The following is an 18,469-nucleotide window of genomic DNA, read 5'->3' on the forward strand; positions in this document are numbered from 1 at the left end:
TCACATATGCTCATTTACTACAAGCTGTATTGAGTACATGTGATGTTTTTTTTTTTTTCACAGGGACAAGCGAGTAACATGTTTTAGGTTTGTGCATTTAATAAAATGTTTTGATCCATATCGGGCCTTTAACTTATTAGTTTTGTTGTATTTTTTTTTTGGTTAAAAGCTCCCTGAGATATGAGATATGAGTTCCTTCAGACATGAGGCTGTGCTTGGCATTGCATGAGACCTAGGGTTACATGGTCAGGATGCCTGTTATTCCTGCCAATTACTTTTTGCTGATCATGTTATCAGGCTAAGCAGTACACGTGGACGCAGGTCTTTACTGAGAAAAGCAGTCCTCAGTGAGGTTTCTGGGACATGGCTGGGCAGACTGACCAAGAGTGTTGAACCTGAGCTACTGTCTACTGTATCTTTGCTAATAAGATGCTTAATTGGAATGGGTGGCAGGGAGACCTTAAAATGGTAAATTCTTCCATGATTGACACACTTGATGAAATTTAAATGCACACGAATCAACACAGTCTGCAGTAGTACACTCACTTGAACATTAATGTAATAAACGAAAAAGAAATTCCCCAGGCTAAGCAATTATCAAAACTTTATGCCAATCATGTCTCCTTGCTGTGAGCTGGTTTCCTATTGGCTCGTGGCTTTGAACAGGAATTTCATGGTGTGCACGTGCTCGTGATCTCAAGCCAGGGTCACTATTGCCGCTCTCCAACGATGCCACTATATTAAGATTTTCCGAGCTCAGCACGACTGTCCTGTAGACAATGTGCACTCTAGACTAGGATGTGTGCGTATGTGGCAGTCGGTCCAAACGCCCGGTCAGGGAGTTCCTTTTTGAAATGGGCCTGTGGTGCAGTCTGACACCTGTCCCTTGGGTTATCAGCCAGGCCCTAAATAAACCCAGGGTTGGCTTTTTGATGCATGGCTGGAATGACATGACAAGCTGTTTGTGGAGCTTTTTGAGTTAATATTTGTAATGTTTTTAATCACATTATCTGTTTAGGGGTTGAACTCTGGACACTGAGAACCACATGAAGGTCACCCGGCTCATAGCAAAAGCAGATTTTACTTTACTACAGAACTGTCATTGGTGATGCGTCAGATGTTCTGGCTAGACTCTGATCAGCACGTTGCGCAGGGTAGGAGGGAGAGGACGTAAAGACGAAACATTTGCTGTCAGATGAGCGCTTGACGCCATTCCTCATCCCTGGTTGTGGGTAGCAGATTCCTGCGTGAGTCAGCGCGAGACGAGTGGTCGTTGGTGGGGAGGCAGTAGAAACCCTCTGCAGTAGCAGCTGCGTCCGGCGGTGACATCACGACCCCAGACGCTTTTAAAGAGGGGCCGCTTGGCGGAGAGGGTGAGCGGACGGTGGACACTTGAAACAGAGCAACCCAGGCAAGTGCAGACCGTTCTGATAAAGCATCCCTGAACCCTCCTGCGAAGCTTCGAAAGAGGCGTCCCGCTCACTTTACTCGTCCGGCATATGAACTATTAGCCCAGGTCCTGCAATGCTCCGGCATTGCCCTATCCCTCGGTTCGCGTCGGTCAGGTCGCGGAGGAAAATGCCCAAGGCCTCCGACAAGGAGAAGGCACCCGAGCTGCCCCCGGCATGCCAGGCGCTGGACGTGCTCGACGCCAAGGAGGTAGCCAGGGAGCCCCAAAAAGTACTCAAGATTTTCAGCATCAACATCATTACCCAGGGACTTCCCTTTTGTCGCAAACGGGTGAGTCTTGCCCTTGATGTCCTGACTTGTGTGAACTGACATCTCACTTTTTAAATTTTTTTTCCCCCCATGGCCTCGTTCACATTCTCATGTCCTCTGGAAGACGTGTAGATGTCAAATAAAATATCACTGTTAGTTTGTGTTACGTCACCACCCTAGACATTTTGTTTGTCGTTTTTTCCATACCCTTTCTGTTTTATAAAGGTTTACACCTCTCGCGAGGTTGAATGTTAGCTGAGAGCAGTTGTTTTGACAGTGAAGGACGTCTCGTTGTCTCTCTTTATATTATATGTGTGTTGGGGGGGTATTTCTTTGTCTGTCTACACATTTTGTAGTACATTTTTCACATAAGCTGATTTGTATTAATCATTTGCAGATTGGCATAAGATAATTCCCCCCCCCCTTTAAATTTAATGTATGCAATTATTTGAATGCTTTTTACTGCTTGATTTACATGTTGTATTTACAGCGTTTATACCATAATGGTTTCTTAATATTTTTCCCCTCTCTCTTAAAGTTAAATAGTTTTTTCTGCACATGCGTTCTCTGAACATCATGTGCCGGACCTTACCATGGTCGAGTCAACTTTATTTCAAGAGCACTATAATAGCAGTTCCAGTGCACCAAAGTGCTGTACGGGCATAAAAGGACATACAAAAATACACAAGGAAAGTCTGAAGAAAAGAATATAAAAATTCAGGGAGAGTAAAAACTTTAGTTAAATCTGTTTGCATAGGCAGGGCACAGCAATTGCGAATCGAGGTGAGATCGCAGGATGGATTTTAAGGATCTAGGGATTGGCTGAAGATGAACATGATCTGTTATCCGTTATGTATAGTGGGGACTGTCCATTTAGGGCCTTAAAAACAATCAATAAAATTTTAAACTTTAAAATTCTAAAATGAACCGGCAACCATGTGGTGACTCTTTAGTACCCGTCAGCAAACGTGCTGCAGCGTTCTGGACCAACTGAAGCTGTGATAATAGTGACTGTGGGAGACAAAAATAGTGTTGCAGTAGCGTTGGTGGTCTTTAAGACCCCAAATGGTCACCTTAATAAGGCTTCATACAAAGCCCCTATTTATAGAGCCAGTACCGAGGAAGCGATAGTACAGATATATTGATCCAAGAGTGAGAGGAGGACTGATAGACCCATTTATGTACTGAAGCTTATAGGAAATGGATGTTCAAGCTACTGGGTGTGGTCAAATGACCAACGTGGGGGGTGGGAGGGGGAAAAAAAAAAGCAATGTCAGCAACTGGGATGCAATGTTACACCTCAACAACTGTTCCGGGGCTTATAGCAGAACTTAAATTAAGCTGTTTACAAAGGTGTTGAGCAATGACAACCTGTTTTGTTGTGGCTTAAGGAAAGTAGATAATAAAAAAATATTCTATCGAGGAGACAATCTTTCACGTAGAGGCTTATGCTATCTGTTCCGAGTGTGGTCCTGCCAGACAAGCTTCCTTTTTTGACCAGCTTACAAATATTTTGCCTGTGACTTGACCGGATTATTAGGTCCTAAGTATTAACTTTGTTCTGCACAAAGATTTTATCTACAGGGTGGGCCAATTATATGGATACACCTTAATAAAATGGGAATATTAACGTCCTGTTTGTGGCACATTAGTATATGTTTTATATCCATATAAATGGCCCACTGTATAACATCAATCAGAACTTGCACCTTCTCTGTATTTACCAGTTGAACAGGATTCTCTGTAAATGTAACATCATTTAGAGTAGTATACAAATTATATATTAATATATTATATTAATATATTCATGTAATGTAGAAAACCATAATGAAATATTTTTACTAAATTGGTTAAAGCCTAGAGTGAATATTACCAGTATAAATGTGGGCGGCTTGCTTTGCCATGTTTGACTATATTCCTAGTATAGCAGGTAATGCCTTACACAGTATATTCAAGACTCCAATGGCGGTGGTTGCATTTTTATCAGAGCAAAGTAAAAAAATACTTTTCCACTGATATATTTTTTATATATGTAATACTGGCTAATTATGATCAGGGAGTTCAGGGACTCATATTTTCCAGCCTCATTTATCCGGTCCTTCCATCCTATAATACGGTGAAAATAAAAGAGCTCAATGAAGGCTCCCACCGGCGAAGCACAAGAGAGAGTGAAATCCCCCCAAAGTTAACTTGAGGAACACAGGCTTAGCCTCCTTCTTAAGCTCTTATGAGATGTAATTGGTCTGACTTTACAAAGTCAGCACAAAAGGATTTTGGCAATGGCTAGCCCTTCTTGTGTTGCAAATCCCTCTTTTTTATGTGTAGCCCAGGCTCTCCGACCCATGGTGAAATGGTTTGCCACGAGTGTTCCATAAACCCTTCCAAATTGGGGGATCATGTGTTATCTTTCTGTATGGTTATGGAGGAGGCAAAGGCAGCCATATATGTCTTAACGTATGGACTAAATATTCCTCTTGGAAAGGCTTTTCAAGTTTTTCTTTTTTGAAAGAAAAACACAACGATCACTCACACCAGCTTTCTTATAATTGTATGTACTTCTCTAATGGATTGTGGAATGCTTCCTCATACGGTTGCTTGGCGAGCCCCACCTTACTTTGACCGGAGCAGCTGGGATTTTCCCTTCATTCCCTGTGGGCCGGTATTGCTTTGTTCCCCAGAGCTCCTGCTCAGCAAGTTCATTGGCACAGTCTTCAGAGATTACATGAAGCACAGCATTTTCAAATGAGGTCTCTCAGGTTCTAGACTATGGAAACAAGACAATTTAGCATACCAGTCAGAACCTACGTCCCAGTATCCAGTCTATCAGAAGCAGTTCATAAAGCTGAAACATTTGGCACTGTTCCACCAGGTTTCCAGTTATCATGTGTCAGCCTGAAGGCTTCGTGGTTCCCAGGGATCCAGCTGTTGTGGAGATGGCTGTTTTTGCCTTCTCTTGGCCAGATCCTTGATAGTCCAGATAGATTGACCTGCCACCACCTCACCCCTTCGTGCCATGTGGGTAAAGTGATATGGACCTGCCCATCACAGCAATGCCACATCCCTGCCACCAGTGCATACACTTTTCTGTGACACTTCAAGTCCTGCTTTTTGTTGTTGAACCTGAAAAAACTCTATGCATGTTTTTTTCCTAAATATATTTGTTCTTCTGGGATTTCTGGGACTAGCACGTTGTAGGTTTATTCAGTTCTGATGTAACGTTTGTGGTTCTAGATGGTTCTGTGTTCCTGAAATGAATAGGCCTTTGACTTTGTGTGCACGTTGCTTTCCATGTTTGCCTGCAATGTGACACTTTGCCGAGTGGAGCAGCCAGAGTCGTGGGCAGGTCACTGCCCAGTGGTCATATGTCCTCTTCGAGCTGAAAAACACCTTCTCGTCTTACAACCCATCCCTGTTTCCAGGAGGTTTGTCGTGAAAGTGACCAAACAATTTTTAATGTTCCCTGTGGTCAAAATCACCTGCCTGTCAGTGGCATCCGCACTTCTAATTTCACCAGAATAAGGACAATTCGCAGCATTGCTGAAAGTCAAATAGGACACTTGGTGACCTTATGGCGCCTTTCACTTTCTAAATCAAGACGTCTGGCCCTCTAGAAGTATATTTATAATCTGATAAATTGCCAGATCATATTGATGGTAATGCCATTAAACTGATTCAGTCATCTCTATGTTCATGTGTCATGTTCATATTTTAGGTGATGAACATGTTTTGGGGTTTTAGAAAAAGGCCTCACCTTCAATGTTAATAGGCTTGTTTTGTGTTGCAGAACCTTGGAATTTGTTTGATTTAAAATCGAATTTCATATGTGGCTCTGACCAAAGTTTTCAGTGGTGAAGGTGAATGTCGGGTTTGTCTGAACAACTGCACACTGAAGACAGGTCAGTTGAGGTGCTTGTCTGTACCTCCCTGTCCTTCATGCAAATTTAATGCTCTTTAGGGCTCAGCTCATCTGTTACCTCTGTGATCTTTCCAATTTTTAAATTCTGCTCTGTTGTCTTGGAATTTTTAACTTGAGTGATTTATTTAATCTACATTAAAGTAGAAAATAGTTTTCTCACCCTGACAACCACATCAAAGTTGGCTTACAACGTTGGAGAGCATAGCTCCGTTAAATAACAATGCGTTCCCGTCATCGTTACCAGCAAGAGTCTTTCATTCCCTTTTCTTGCTTTGATGGCCTGACAAAGTATTCTTCTGTTCAAAGCATCCTGACAGCTGATGGACCTTCCCCTCGCCCTTTCCCGTCTGGTAATGAAGGCCTTTGCACTCTTGCGAGAGGTGATGGGATTCCATTGCCCTTGGGCTCCAAATAACCATGGGGCGAAGGCATCTGCCCGAAGCTATTCTGAGCAGATCCATTCCAGCAAAGAGGAGAGGCGCAGAGAGGGTCTGCTAATGCAACGTGTTCCTCTTGTTCTGCCCATAAGGAAGATGGTGTTGTGAAATTAGGTCTCCTAATGTCAAATGTTTTGTATTGCAGGAGAAAATTAAAACTCAATCGACACATTTGTCACAAACTTGTGCAAGTACACCGTTGTACTCATTTTATGACAACCTGCTTCCGCAGCGTTTAAGTATTTTGCCTCGCAGCATCTAAAGTTGCCCGGTTCTGAAACAGTAGACAGAGTTTAGGACTGTCCACTGCGCCTTTGGCTAAATGACAAGAGTGACACGTTTTAGGAACTAAAATGTGATTTTGGAAGTGGCTGCACTAATCTGTATGCCACGCCTGTTCGACGTGAACCTCCACCATGGTGCCCACCTGCCGCAAACCTGCCGGGAGGTGATGACATTTCCCACACAGCCGAGGGGCTTTCTCTCTCCTTAGGAATGTTTCTTAGGCCCTCAAGCCTTGCTTTCTGTCCCAGAGGGTAACTGAAGATGGGCTGGCAGGGCTCAAGATATCAGACATTAATCTGCAAAGCACCTGCACAAATGCCCTGGTGCCTAGAACTATAGGCAAATTGAATACATTTAACGGAAGGTTGTTATAGCGTTGAATTCTTAATGCCTATATAAACAACTGAGGCATTCCTGATTATAACCTGAGGTCAAGTACTTTATTGCTCAGTCTTCACATATTTTATGTTTTTATTATCTTATTATCTTTAATGCTTTATTGCTTAGGCCTCTGTATTTTAGCCAGCTATCTTTCTGGGTCAGGGCTTTTTGTAAAGCCTTTCTCTGGTGCCAACCCAGTACGCATTGACGTGCAGATATACACTATACTGCCAGCAGTACTCTTTACTTCTCAAGGTTTCTGTCAGAATGGAACAAATCTTCTTTTCACCAGAGAGGCGTATAAAGCGAACCACCCATGTTGGCTGTCCATTGGTCTGTCTGTTTCATAAAGAACGGCTTGTATTTCACACCTGGAATCTGATGCTGTCTGAATTGCTCTAGCTGGCGGTGGATATTTGGGTACTTTTGTTTTGCAAGTGTCTCCTGGCTGCCATGCCCCCCCCCCAAAACAAAAGAGATACAAAGCTCCCTATTACTCCAGTGGTGCTGAAATCGCTGTTGATCTATCATCTGACTGTTACTAAGAGACTGTTGTGACCACACACCACGCACCTCAGTTTAGAAGTCACGGTCACATCAGTAATTTTAAGTTGATTGATTTTCAATGGCTGTGGTCCTATTGTCACATTATGTTTGCTTTGCCTTACTTCCATTGATTTTTCGCGAGTCACTAAACCCATTCTGTGGTCGTCCATCCTCCAAGTTGGGAACTGACCTCCTCTCGCTTCCTTTTTACTCTCCCCTGCCTGAGATGCTGCCTGTTATTGATGGGTCTGTCCTCATGGTTTGTTTAATCTGTGGACTTAGTGCCTCTGCTGCTACTTCATGTGTGGCCTGCCTGGCACTTCCTGAAGACTCCTGCACTGCTGCAGCAAGGACATGTTGAGGCTTTACCAGATATGTGATTTAGCAATACTGTTTAACAGTAGAAAGGGAAATTAGAAAGGGAAGCTAATTCTGAAATGATTAAGTATCATAAAGCTACATTTTAATTTGCAGTGCACAAGTCTTTTCAAGTTCAAGTTCAAATTTATTTCTAAACCACTTAAAACAATGCAGTGCAACCACAATAAAACTGTAAAAAAACAACAACATCTCAGACATTTAAAAACCAAGGAGAAGAAATGTTTAGACCTCCTTAAAAAGATGGGGAGGGATAGGGTCCCTAGGAGAACCAGTAGGCTTCATATGACCAATAATGTTTTCATAGACCCTGGTGCTCGACACCTCATTAGTGAAGAAGTCTAAGAAGTTCTCACACAATTCAGTTGAATTACACATGTCGGCTGATTGTGGCCACCACTGGTTCCACTGTTTGCTTTCACACTGATCGCTCACTCACACGCACAGATGTCTTGACAGCACATGTTGGCTGGTTATGTTTTAATTGTGTGGAGGCTGCTTTTTGAACGCTTTGTAGTTTCATTAGTTTAAAGTAAAGCTCCACTGCTGTCTGCTGCTGCTGAAATTTCATGGGTGCTTAGCTATAGGCCAGTTGGCCACACATGTGCCAAATCAACATTGTGCCCATCTTGGGCTCCTATATTGCTAGATACAGTGCCCAGATTAGATCAGGCATGCCAATTTTTTGCCCAGTGGACTCATTCCAGGGCTTAAGGTCACATCTTGGCACCTTATGCCCCTTTTGGCTATGCTTGGTATTTGTGTTTGTTTTGTCACATCTAGCATTTAGAAAAGGTCAATGAATGGGCCAGATGCACACCAGATGTGCTCTTCATATCAAACGCTGATCTGGGCAGCTGCCTGGGACAGCATTAGACCTCGTAACTGTGAAAAGACTCGTGATTGTACTGCAATTTTAATTTCAAGATATTGGAATAGTCTGATGTTTGGGTTTTGTCACAGCTTCTGTGGTAGTATTAAATAAATATTAACAAAATATTAAATGTGGGGCAATTTTGGCCTAGCGGTTATGGAAGCAGCTTGGATCATAGGCGAGTGTGTTACCCACTAGGCTGCTACCACCCGGTTGCCAGTTCAAATCCCTGTCCGCCAAGGTGCCACTGAGGTGCCGCTGAGCAGCCACTGAGCAAAGCACCGTCCCCACACACTGCTCCCCGGGCTCCTGTCATGGCTGCCCACTGCTCACCAAGGGTGATGGTTAAAAGCAGAGGACACATTTCAATGTGTCGTCGTGTTCTGTGCTGCAGTGTCTCACAATGACAATCACTTTCACTTAACAATTACGGGTCATATGAATGCATGAATGAGTTATGTTAACAAGCCTGAAATGTCTTGGGGTTGGATGAGTTTAAATGTTTTGATATACCTGTGAACTAAAACCCTCCATCTTCAGTGTCCATATTAAGGTATTAAAGGCATTAACACGCTTAGTAGTAGTTGAGAGGTATAATCTTTGTTTCCAGTCCAGTGCTGACTCCCTACAGATACTAAACTGGCAATTAGTTCACACAGCTTTGGTTCATACTGTAGACCATTTTCTCCTGGCTGATCTTTATAGAGGCTCTACAATTACAGAAATAAGCCTGGCTGGCTTGTCTGGCTATTTGTGTATGTAACAAAGTTGTCATGTGCAGCCTCACTAATTGCTGTATTTTTGGAATGGTATAGTAAGTACGTATGCTGTACTTGGAAATCATATGATCTGCCAGTGATTTGTGCACACATTCATACCCAGATTTCTATAGTGGCATCAAGCAGATGTGCGCTTGATAAACATTTCCTTCCTGTTACCACTTTCTATTTGTTTCATCTTCAAAACATTTTAAACATATGATCAGTCATGGTCAATATCTGTGTATTATTGTGACTTAACTGGGTACATTTATCACCAGTTGGCACCACTACATAAAAATAAAACTAATATATGACTGATGGCCAGCATTAAGCAGCCAGTAAACAGCTTGCTTGCCACTCACTCACATATTCATTTGTGTTTTATTTCATTTTTATAACTAATTCAGCGAAGAATATCAGTCTGGATTTATGCTCATCCGGTTCAGCTGGAACTCAGCACCCCAGACTGGCCTTGAGAGTATATACACCGGAGCCAGAGACTTGATCAAACTCTTAGACGGCCAAAGAATCTGTTGGAATTTTTATCCACGGGTGACGGCCACCGTGTTTGGTGTGGCCCCAGCACACCGGACGAAACCCGATTCTGCCCACCCGGATCGCAATGGGGCGCGCCTCGTGTAGAGCGGGGCGCACTGGCATTCTGCTCGCCTATTTATATAAAGGTCCGAGGAGCCTGACGCGCTGTCAACACACGCAGGCATCTTAAACACTCTCACCTCATTACCTGAGCAAAGTGAGGAATCCCAAACACTCGCATCTTACAGACCTTTCCCCTGCAGACGAAGAACGATTGTGACCGCGGACCACAGTGCTACGCCCATGGTTGTGGTAGAGTTTTTGTGTGTGTGTGTGTGTGTGTGTTTACCTCTATGTAATGGCAGAATGTCACGAAGGTGACTGTATGTGTTTTTAATGTAACCCGGTGATTCACCAGCCTGTAAATAGAACCATTGTTGAGCCGTGGCAACTCCGTTCTGTTCCGAGAGCCTTAGCGTCGTGACCACACAGGGCTGAAAGCCTCTCGCAATTCAACCTAGAACAGGCCCAAAGCCGTCCCAGGTGTGGTCTTCTCCAAGACTCCGGGACTGGGCTGGTTAAAAAATGCTCACGACGAGGAGGTCTGGATGGACAAATTCCTGGCTGAGCGGAGATCCCTGCTTTTAACTTTATTTACGTTCTGGCCTGCTCTCATCCGTCCTGCTGGAAGTCCATCCTGCTTTGTAATGGGCTCAGGCGCTTTAGCCAATGTTTTTCATTCTTTCTAGTCCAAGATGGATGGTTTTAGGAAGCTGTGTTTACTGGGCATGGCCTGCTTTGCTATCGTACCAGACAATCAGTGTCTGAGGAGAAACAAAGGCGCTAGTGGAATGGTGGCGTGGGCTTTCTAATGTCCTGCAGCTGGCTTCCCTGGCCTGTCCTTCACTCTGCCTCGGAGGGATGGAACTGGTGATTCTTTTGAGTCTTAACTCGAAACCAAGTGGTCTTGCTTTTAACTCCAGGAATAAAAACATGCCTTTTTAAAGTGCAGAATAAAACCCTTTGATTTTGGGTACTGTTTGTATAATGAAGCCTGTGCATTTTTATGTAATTGCACCTGAGTGCAGAAACCTAAATAAATCACAGTACTCCGTGTCTGTTTTAAAATCGAGAGTGTGGCTCACCTTCCGTCCCACATTTACGTGCACCCACACACACTTGTGTATTGAATCCTCACGGCGCTGGTGGGCCAACGCTTATCTCCAGCCAGCAGTATCTGGCCGCCCTACTCCCTTTTCCTGTTTTCTGGGTGGTCTCTTCATTAACATGCTACTAATAGTCCCATTCACTCACTGAGTGCATTTCCCTGCGTGGAGCTGCAGACCTGCGGACCCAGGTGCCCCACGGGGGCTGCTTGTGTTTTAAATCCAACAGGAGGTCTGACATAAAGCAGCCGCTGCGGTTCTCCAGTCGCCTGCCGTTGTGAGAATAAGTGAACGTTTTAAAAAGAAAACCTCTGATGTTTCTATACGTCTAGAATTCACAGAACAAATGCACGGGCTGCTTTAAGTACTTAATTATACTATTACCTGTAGGTTACATTCACCTTTATTTGCTCAACAGTCCTGCAGGATTAAAAAAAAAAAGGGTTTAGACAACTCTTTTATCTAATGCTTAATGAAGTTTACAGCATTTTGGCTGAGATTTTTAATTAAGGCAAGTTAATTGAGAATTGATTGTTTCCCACGTCCAGCCTATCTCTCCTCAAACAGAAACCTTGACAAAGTTTCACGAAGTCGAATGCCCTATTGATTTAATACAGATCTAGATGTTACAGATTTGTTATGGATAATCTTTAATACTTTCCTGTTGCATTTTAAAGCCATTTCCTGCCATGCCATATGTTCGAGTTGTGGTTGAAATCAAGGTTAGATGGTTCCCTGTTGTCCAATTTGCAGGTTTTTAGGGAACCCCCCCCCCCTCCCCTAAACAGTTACAGTGAGGAATTTGCAAGTCATTATTTTTTTCATGGTGCTCTCGAAGTTGCTCTAAAGTGGCTCTTTGAAATGAGGCAGGCTGTTATTGGCCTTCAGCCATTGCCTTCTTGGCCTTTTCTACTAATCATATAATTTTGTTGCACATGGATTCCGAGGGATAACCTGGTAGCAAACCATGGTTAGAAGACCCTGCTGAGATTTTATAGCTTAATGGGTCTAGTGGGTATGTGGCCTAGTGGGTAAGGAAACGTAATCAGAGTGTTCGAATCCTGAACCGCCAAGGTGCACCGTCCCCACACACTACTCCTGTCATGGCTGCCCACTGCTCACCAAGGGTGATGGTTAAAAGCAGAGGACACATTTTGTTGTGTCACCGTGTGCAGTGTTTCACAATAACTTCAATTTCACTCTCACATTTTCCATGAGCTTACGTGATCAAAACCGTTCTTTTGCCATTTGTCATTTTTACATTGTTCTTGACTCTCTTTGTGTTTTTTTTTTCTTTTTTTTTTTCTCTCATTCAACTTTCATTTTTATGAATATTCATTAATTTTTTGTCTTCATTAAAATAAAGAGCATTAGAAATTCATGTGACGGGCCCCATTTTAATAAGGATTATGCTTCACCCCCACACCCCTGAGGAGCGTCTTGTTGGAAGTTCCGCTGCAGGGGGCTAATTGTGCTCTGCAGGTGATTAGTGGGATCTGTGTGTGAGCGTGCCTGATCCCGGCCGATCAATCACGCGTCATTAGTGACTGATGCGGCTGACATTATTTCCACTTGCCACTCATCCTCATGTTTCAGTGAGCCAGTTGATGGACTCGGTGTGAAGGAGCGGTTCTGAATTTTGGAATAAATTTTTACGTCGGAATAGTATCAAGAGCTCCTTTTACTTTTCATGCATGAGAAGTTTTGAAGGAACATTTGCCTTTCAGGTTTGACTACATTAATGAAGTCAAAAGTTTGTCCCTGGTGTTCCAGAGTGCCTCAGCCCCCTTTTTAATTGTTCTGAGGACTTTTAAGCACCACTGGTGTGATTAGCATGAGCGTCGTGTTTCCCCTCCAACGTACGGAGGGTCTCACTAGGCCAACATGGAATTACTGGCTTTTGTAGTTGAACATCAGAGTGAGACCAAAAGAAAGGCTGGAAGAAAGGAGGAGTACAGCCTCTTGCCTCATCTATCAGTGTTGAGACTCCCTCCCGCATTCCCCGTCTCTAGACTGATCCGCAGGGGGCCGCCGCGTGTTCTTTCTGCGAGTCGCGTCCACGTCCTGGGCTTCTCTTGAGGGACAGTTTCCTTGGGTCACTCGCGTTACCCAGAGACAGGCAGCGGAAGTCGAGTAGGAAGAGAGAGCATTGTTATTCATGAGGCATGTCTCCGCGGCAACCTTTTGAGCAGATATTAAAGAGCTCAAATGAATTTATGCCAGATGAAAGGCAGCAGCTAATGAAAAAATTGCCTGCAATTAAAGGCAAAAAAAAAGAAAGAGGGAATGTACTTCTGCCAGATCAGTCGACTCCTTTTGTTGCCTTTATCTGCATAAACAAGCCAGTCATAGCTGCTCCTCTGTTCTCACCAAGATGGCCCAAGCAAAGCGTCCAATAAAACAATATGACATCTTTACTGCCCGCAGCTCAGAAGATCGGTCCTCCTCCGGGCTGTGCCGTATGGGCCCGCTGCGGCTTCTACAACGCCAGCAAGGAATTAGGCTCCGAGCAGGGTAGCGTTCCAGCTCTTTCTGATTCCAGGACAGGAAGACCCTTGGTCCTTGTCTGGCTCGTCCGCCTCACTCCCAATGGTGTGACAAGGTCACGGAGAAGCATAATGGCCCGCGCTTGCGGCCCGCCGCCACACTGAGCTTAACGCAGGCCGAGGCTGCGGCTTTTGGCTGTCTTGTTCATTTGGAAAGACACCAGGACTGTTCTGTCCCCTACAGCGGGGAGGACGAGATGAAGAGGGACGGACAGGGGGTGGCACCTTCCTCTCGGCAGTGCCATGGTGCCCTGTTTATTTCTCCAGTCACGGTCACTATCTACAAAATGTGTTTCTTCATTTAGTGTGTTTAATTAAGCTAAATTTTCACATATATTTAAGTAAAACCTGCACCCTCACCACCCCCATGCACTTTTTTAAAGATCATGCCAGACCTTCTGTTTGGGCTTTAGAATGCCAATCACCTGGTGGTTCGTGTTTTCCTGGAGTGTTCATGCTCAAGAGCCTCAACACAGTCTTACCTCAATCACTCTTTTACACCCCCCCCCCCCCACCCACCCACCCCCCCCCCCCCCCCCCACACACACACACACACACACACACACACACACACACACACACACACACACACACACACACACACACACACACACACACACACACACACACACACTACTCTGCATTCAGATGCCCCATCAGCATACTAAGGGTCCCTGCCTGTTTGTCTCGCTCTGCCCTGTCAGTTTCCATCCCTCCTTGTCTTCAGTCACTCACTCTAAATGGCAGGATGGAGGAGCGAAACTCAGAATACAGATTTCACTTTATTTTGCGCTGCTACCCTACTGCACTCCACCCCATCCATCCTCGTACCACTTCTCAAGGTCCGCACCGAACGTTCAGTGAGGATCTGTTGATTAAAAAATATATAATACAATATCCGAACCCCCGTCCGTTTAATTATCTTTCCCGACTTACTGTTGATGAATTGTTGTAATTTCAGGGTGCGGTCCAGCCACACATTTACAACCTCGTCTACTCAGTCAGGCAGTTTATAATGCGAAAATAGGATGACCATTTTAATGCAGTGTGAACTTTGAAGGGCACCCAGTCAATGAAAAGTGTAATTGCCCTTTTAGTATTCCACTTTAACAGAGTTACACGGCTGTATGGTGACCTTTTTAATTAACAACATTGTGTCCTTGTCTCTAAAATGCACCAAAGAACGGTGTACTTTATACATTATGAGCTGTTCAGGTCCCATTGTCCCTTGTTTGGTTTTATTAGATTCTAAAAGTCCATGACAGTGTTTTTTTTTTTTCTTTCTTTCTTTCTTCATCAATCCCCCTCTGTGCATCAGTCCTCATTGTGCTGATTTATATCTTTTTTCTCATTGGGAATTAATAAGTAAACACACGTTCTCCTCTCTTCTGTTTTTCTCTGTTTTGTCTGAACACACCTTGAATTGAGGAGAATTCCCACATGGTTACTTATGCATTGTGCATTGTTTCTTTATGCTTTATTCATACATGTATATACATGTTCTAGTTCAGAGTTTTTGAAATTATTTACTTGAAACTGCACCCAACAAAGTCAGGGCAAATGGGGTGCGCCTACCATGCTGGAACAGCAGGTGGCAGTGCCCACCAGTTGCAGGGTGGCATGTTGGCGGACCACTGCTGAGCACCCCACCCTTTCCACTCCAACTCTCAGCCTCTGCTAATGTCCCCCCTACATTAGTGCCTCCCCCCCTCTCCTAGTTATTTGAGTTTGAGATTACTGGCTCTGTGCACCTGCCCTATTAATAAGCAGCGCTGTGTGTTGTGGCACTGCCTGATTAAACAGGGAGCTCGCCGCTGGGTTTGATTGGCCCGGAAGCCAGGACGCCAGTGGAAAGTCCATCCCTTCAGGCCATCGTTTGATTTGGTCTGGTTCCAGGCCTTGTTTGCAGCACTGAAGTTTGTATTTGCACAATTGCACCCCTGGTCTTTGTGAGAGGTGCAGGTGTTAACATTATGTAAATCCACTGATGTTAACATGCAAATTGGCTATGACTATGTGAGCCTGCACCTCACACATTCACTCTAAGGGGCCAATCGTGGGAAGCCTTAACTAAATGGGTACAATAGGTGCTCTTGATACTTATTGTGATTTGCTGCAGGTGTGGAAACAGAGTAATTCAGGGCTCTTATGGGTGAAATTATTTGGTTTGGTTAATGGCACATCTTCTAAAGCCAGGTGAGCAGCATGAACAGGCATAGCTCTCAGGAGGTGGGTAAAAGAATCGCACTAGACTCATTTAGTTTCAGATTAGCTCAGCATCTGTGATCACAATATGAGTGTCTCTCTCAAGAACAGGTAGAATTTCCATAATCTGGATCATAATTGTGAAAATAATCACTAGTGTTGTAGTTCTCGAGACTGGTCTTGGTCTAAATCAATTTTTTTTGGTCTCAGTCTAGTCTTTGTCTCGACGCTATTTGGTCTTTGTCTGCTGTGTCCGAGACCAAGAGTTTTTTCTTTCACCCATTAGCGAAGTGCGCCCCCTGCTTGCCACAGAGAGATGAGTAGATGGCGGGGCGGGCAGAGTGGCACTTGATAACCGGGGGTTGGGGGGACAGCTGGGACAACGTCTACATTCACCAGGCATCTGGAGAGAAAGCACTATGAAAAGTAAGATGACTAACTACAAGGTTGTTGACAAGCGCTGCATTTCTTGTCATAAAACTATGAGGGGAAAACTCCTCAAGCTGCCAAAGAATATTGTGTATGCACGCATAGTACGGTTATATGTTCAAGGGAGATTTTTAGTTTTTTAGCACGTATCTAGCTCACTACTACAGAGCACCTGAAAACTAAATGTACCATGAAAATGCAAAAAAATTCAGAAATAATTTTTCATGAGAAGTCATTGATATGTCCATTAATACACACACCAAATGTTTTTTTTTTTTTTTTTACTGTAATTGGTAATATTATATTATAACATAATATATATCAATACATTATGCTGTGTGTTAATGGTGTACTATGGTGCAAATGCAGCACTAGGCATGGAGCTTGTTTGGTAGTGTAAAGTCCTGTATCCATTTGCATAGATACATTGAGAGTGAGTTTCTCGTTCACAATGAGGAGGTAGCGTGCGCGTGAGCTGTCAGTCAGTGGGCTCCTCCGATTTTAAACTTGGGTTTAAAACATCATCAAAGATATTTCTAGAAGATAGAAATAAGGACATATGAACAAAAGGTAGTTTCTCTTATTCCATACATAAATAACTACCAAGCACTGCTGTTTGAAAATATGCCATTTCACTTTCTGTAAAGCATACTGTAGTATAGAAGCAGTTTGCAGGGAATTTGATTTGAAACAGGACCCTGCTAATGTGCTGTAGGCGTTGGGCTATGGCAGGTGTGGGGTGTCAGAGGGCTGACGCTGTGTATTTTTATGAGGCCTTGTTGAGTCACGGTTGTTATTGTGTGTTAAGATTGGGCCGGTGAAAGTGACAGCGTAGAGTTGCTATTGTATTCGCTCACCCTGTTTGCCTGTGGCACAGAGGAGAAAACCGATATAACACGTCCAAGGTGCCATTGGAAGTGTTCACCCATCGGGCTGCCTGGCACCGAATCAGAAGTGCTCCCTCTCACTTTACAGCTAAGTCCCTTCTCGTGTAATGTGACTTAATTAGACAGTAAGAGGCCCTAATTATGGGGGAGAAAGGGAGCATGGCAGTGTGTTGCTTCTGGACAGACTTCCTGTTTGCAGCCGGCATTGCTGAAGTAGCCCAGAGTGCTTGTAAAAAGACTATCCCTGCTGATGGATTAAAATCGGCTTGGGCCAAATTGAATGGAAAAGTTGCACTTAAGAGAGGCAGCGCTGTTTTATATTACTCCTTAAGTTATAAAAAGCTCTTCAGCCTTTAATCACTTTGAAAAGAGGCCAAGTGTTTACGCTGTTCTAACAGCAGAATATATTAAAGCTGCAATGTTGTCAAAAAAAAATCTATTCTTAGATACTAATCAATAGTAAAATTTTGTATCAATTTCCATATCAATTAGCACTGGATTTGATACTTAAATTCCAGTTTCGCATTTGCCAGTTCACAGAAATCTCCAGCAGACTACAACAATGTTCAGCATGCATTGCAGCCAGTTGTCGTTATCAACGTGAGCAGCACATCAAATTTAGCAAAACATTTGAAATAATATCACGCCGAATTATACACTGAGATTTGCGGTCAAGCAATATTGTTGCACAATTTCTGCGTCTTTTCTTTTCTACGTGCGTTACAATTATGTAATTTCACAATGTTTTTTTTTATTTGTAACACGAGAAGCAAGGATTTATTTATTTATTTTTGCCCAAAAATATAAAATACATTTCTTTCATTTATAAAATTAATCAATTTCTTTATGTGGTGTGTATATAATATATGGGTTGTGTTCTAACTTTATTAACAAAATATCTAAAAATGTTCTTTCCTAGGTTTTGTGGTTACAATATAATGAGAAGTTTTCCAACAAGTTGAGACGAACACCAGCTAATTAGTGCGAACTAGTGGCCAGCGCCTTTTAAATTTTTATTTTTTTTTTATTGAGTGCTCCTCTTCGCTCCCCTGTCTTTGTCTTTTCACCCACAGTCATGCCAAACTGCACCGTGGCTCATAAGCGACATTAGTCTCCGTACTGTCCTTTTCCAGCAGGGGCCGTAGCTGGTTGGTATGTTTCCACTTGTTCATTAAATTAATTCTACTTCCACTACAGATCCAGAGCTTTTGTTTAATTGGATATAAATAAGCAATGGCTTTCAGATGAAGCTATTAAAGCTTTTTATGTCTTGATTTCAGCGTGCCCTGCTTTAATATCTGGGCTTTTGCTGCAGTGGTTATAATGATGCATTTTCAGTGTATATTACTCAATTTTATCTTTATTTTCCCACGAAATGACACAATTATTGGTTTGCCAGTGC

At 43.4% G+C, this 18,469-nt stretch overlaps 1 protein-coding gene across 1 annotated transcript in view; it reads left to right on the top strand.

Annotated features, from left to right (window-relative positions):
- Nucleotides 1-1,341: 1,341 nt before the first annotated feature.
- Nucleotides 1,342-18,469, top strand: part of fbxw7 (F-box and WD repeat domain containing 7) — a 53,317-nt gene continuing 36,189 nt past the window's right edge. The window contains exon 1 of the mRNA XM_028976376.1: nucleotides 1,342-1,740. Coding sequence (XP_028832209.1) covers nucleotides 1,525-1,740 — 216 coding nt within the window. The 5' untranslated portion in view covers nucleotides 1,342-1,524. The remainder of the gene's footprint in view (nucleotides 1,741-18,469) is intronic.

Source organism: Denticeps clupeoides, chromosome 4 (genome assembly GCF_900700375.1).
Source record: "Denticeps clupeoides chromosome 4, fDenClu1.1, whole genome shotgun sequence".
Lineage (NCBI taxonomy): Eukaryota > Metazoa > Chordata > Actinopteri > Clupeiformes > Denticipitidae > Denticeps > Denticeps clupeoides.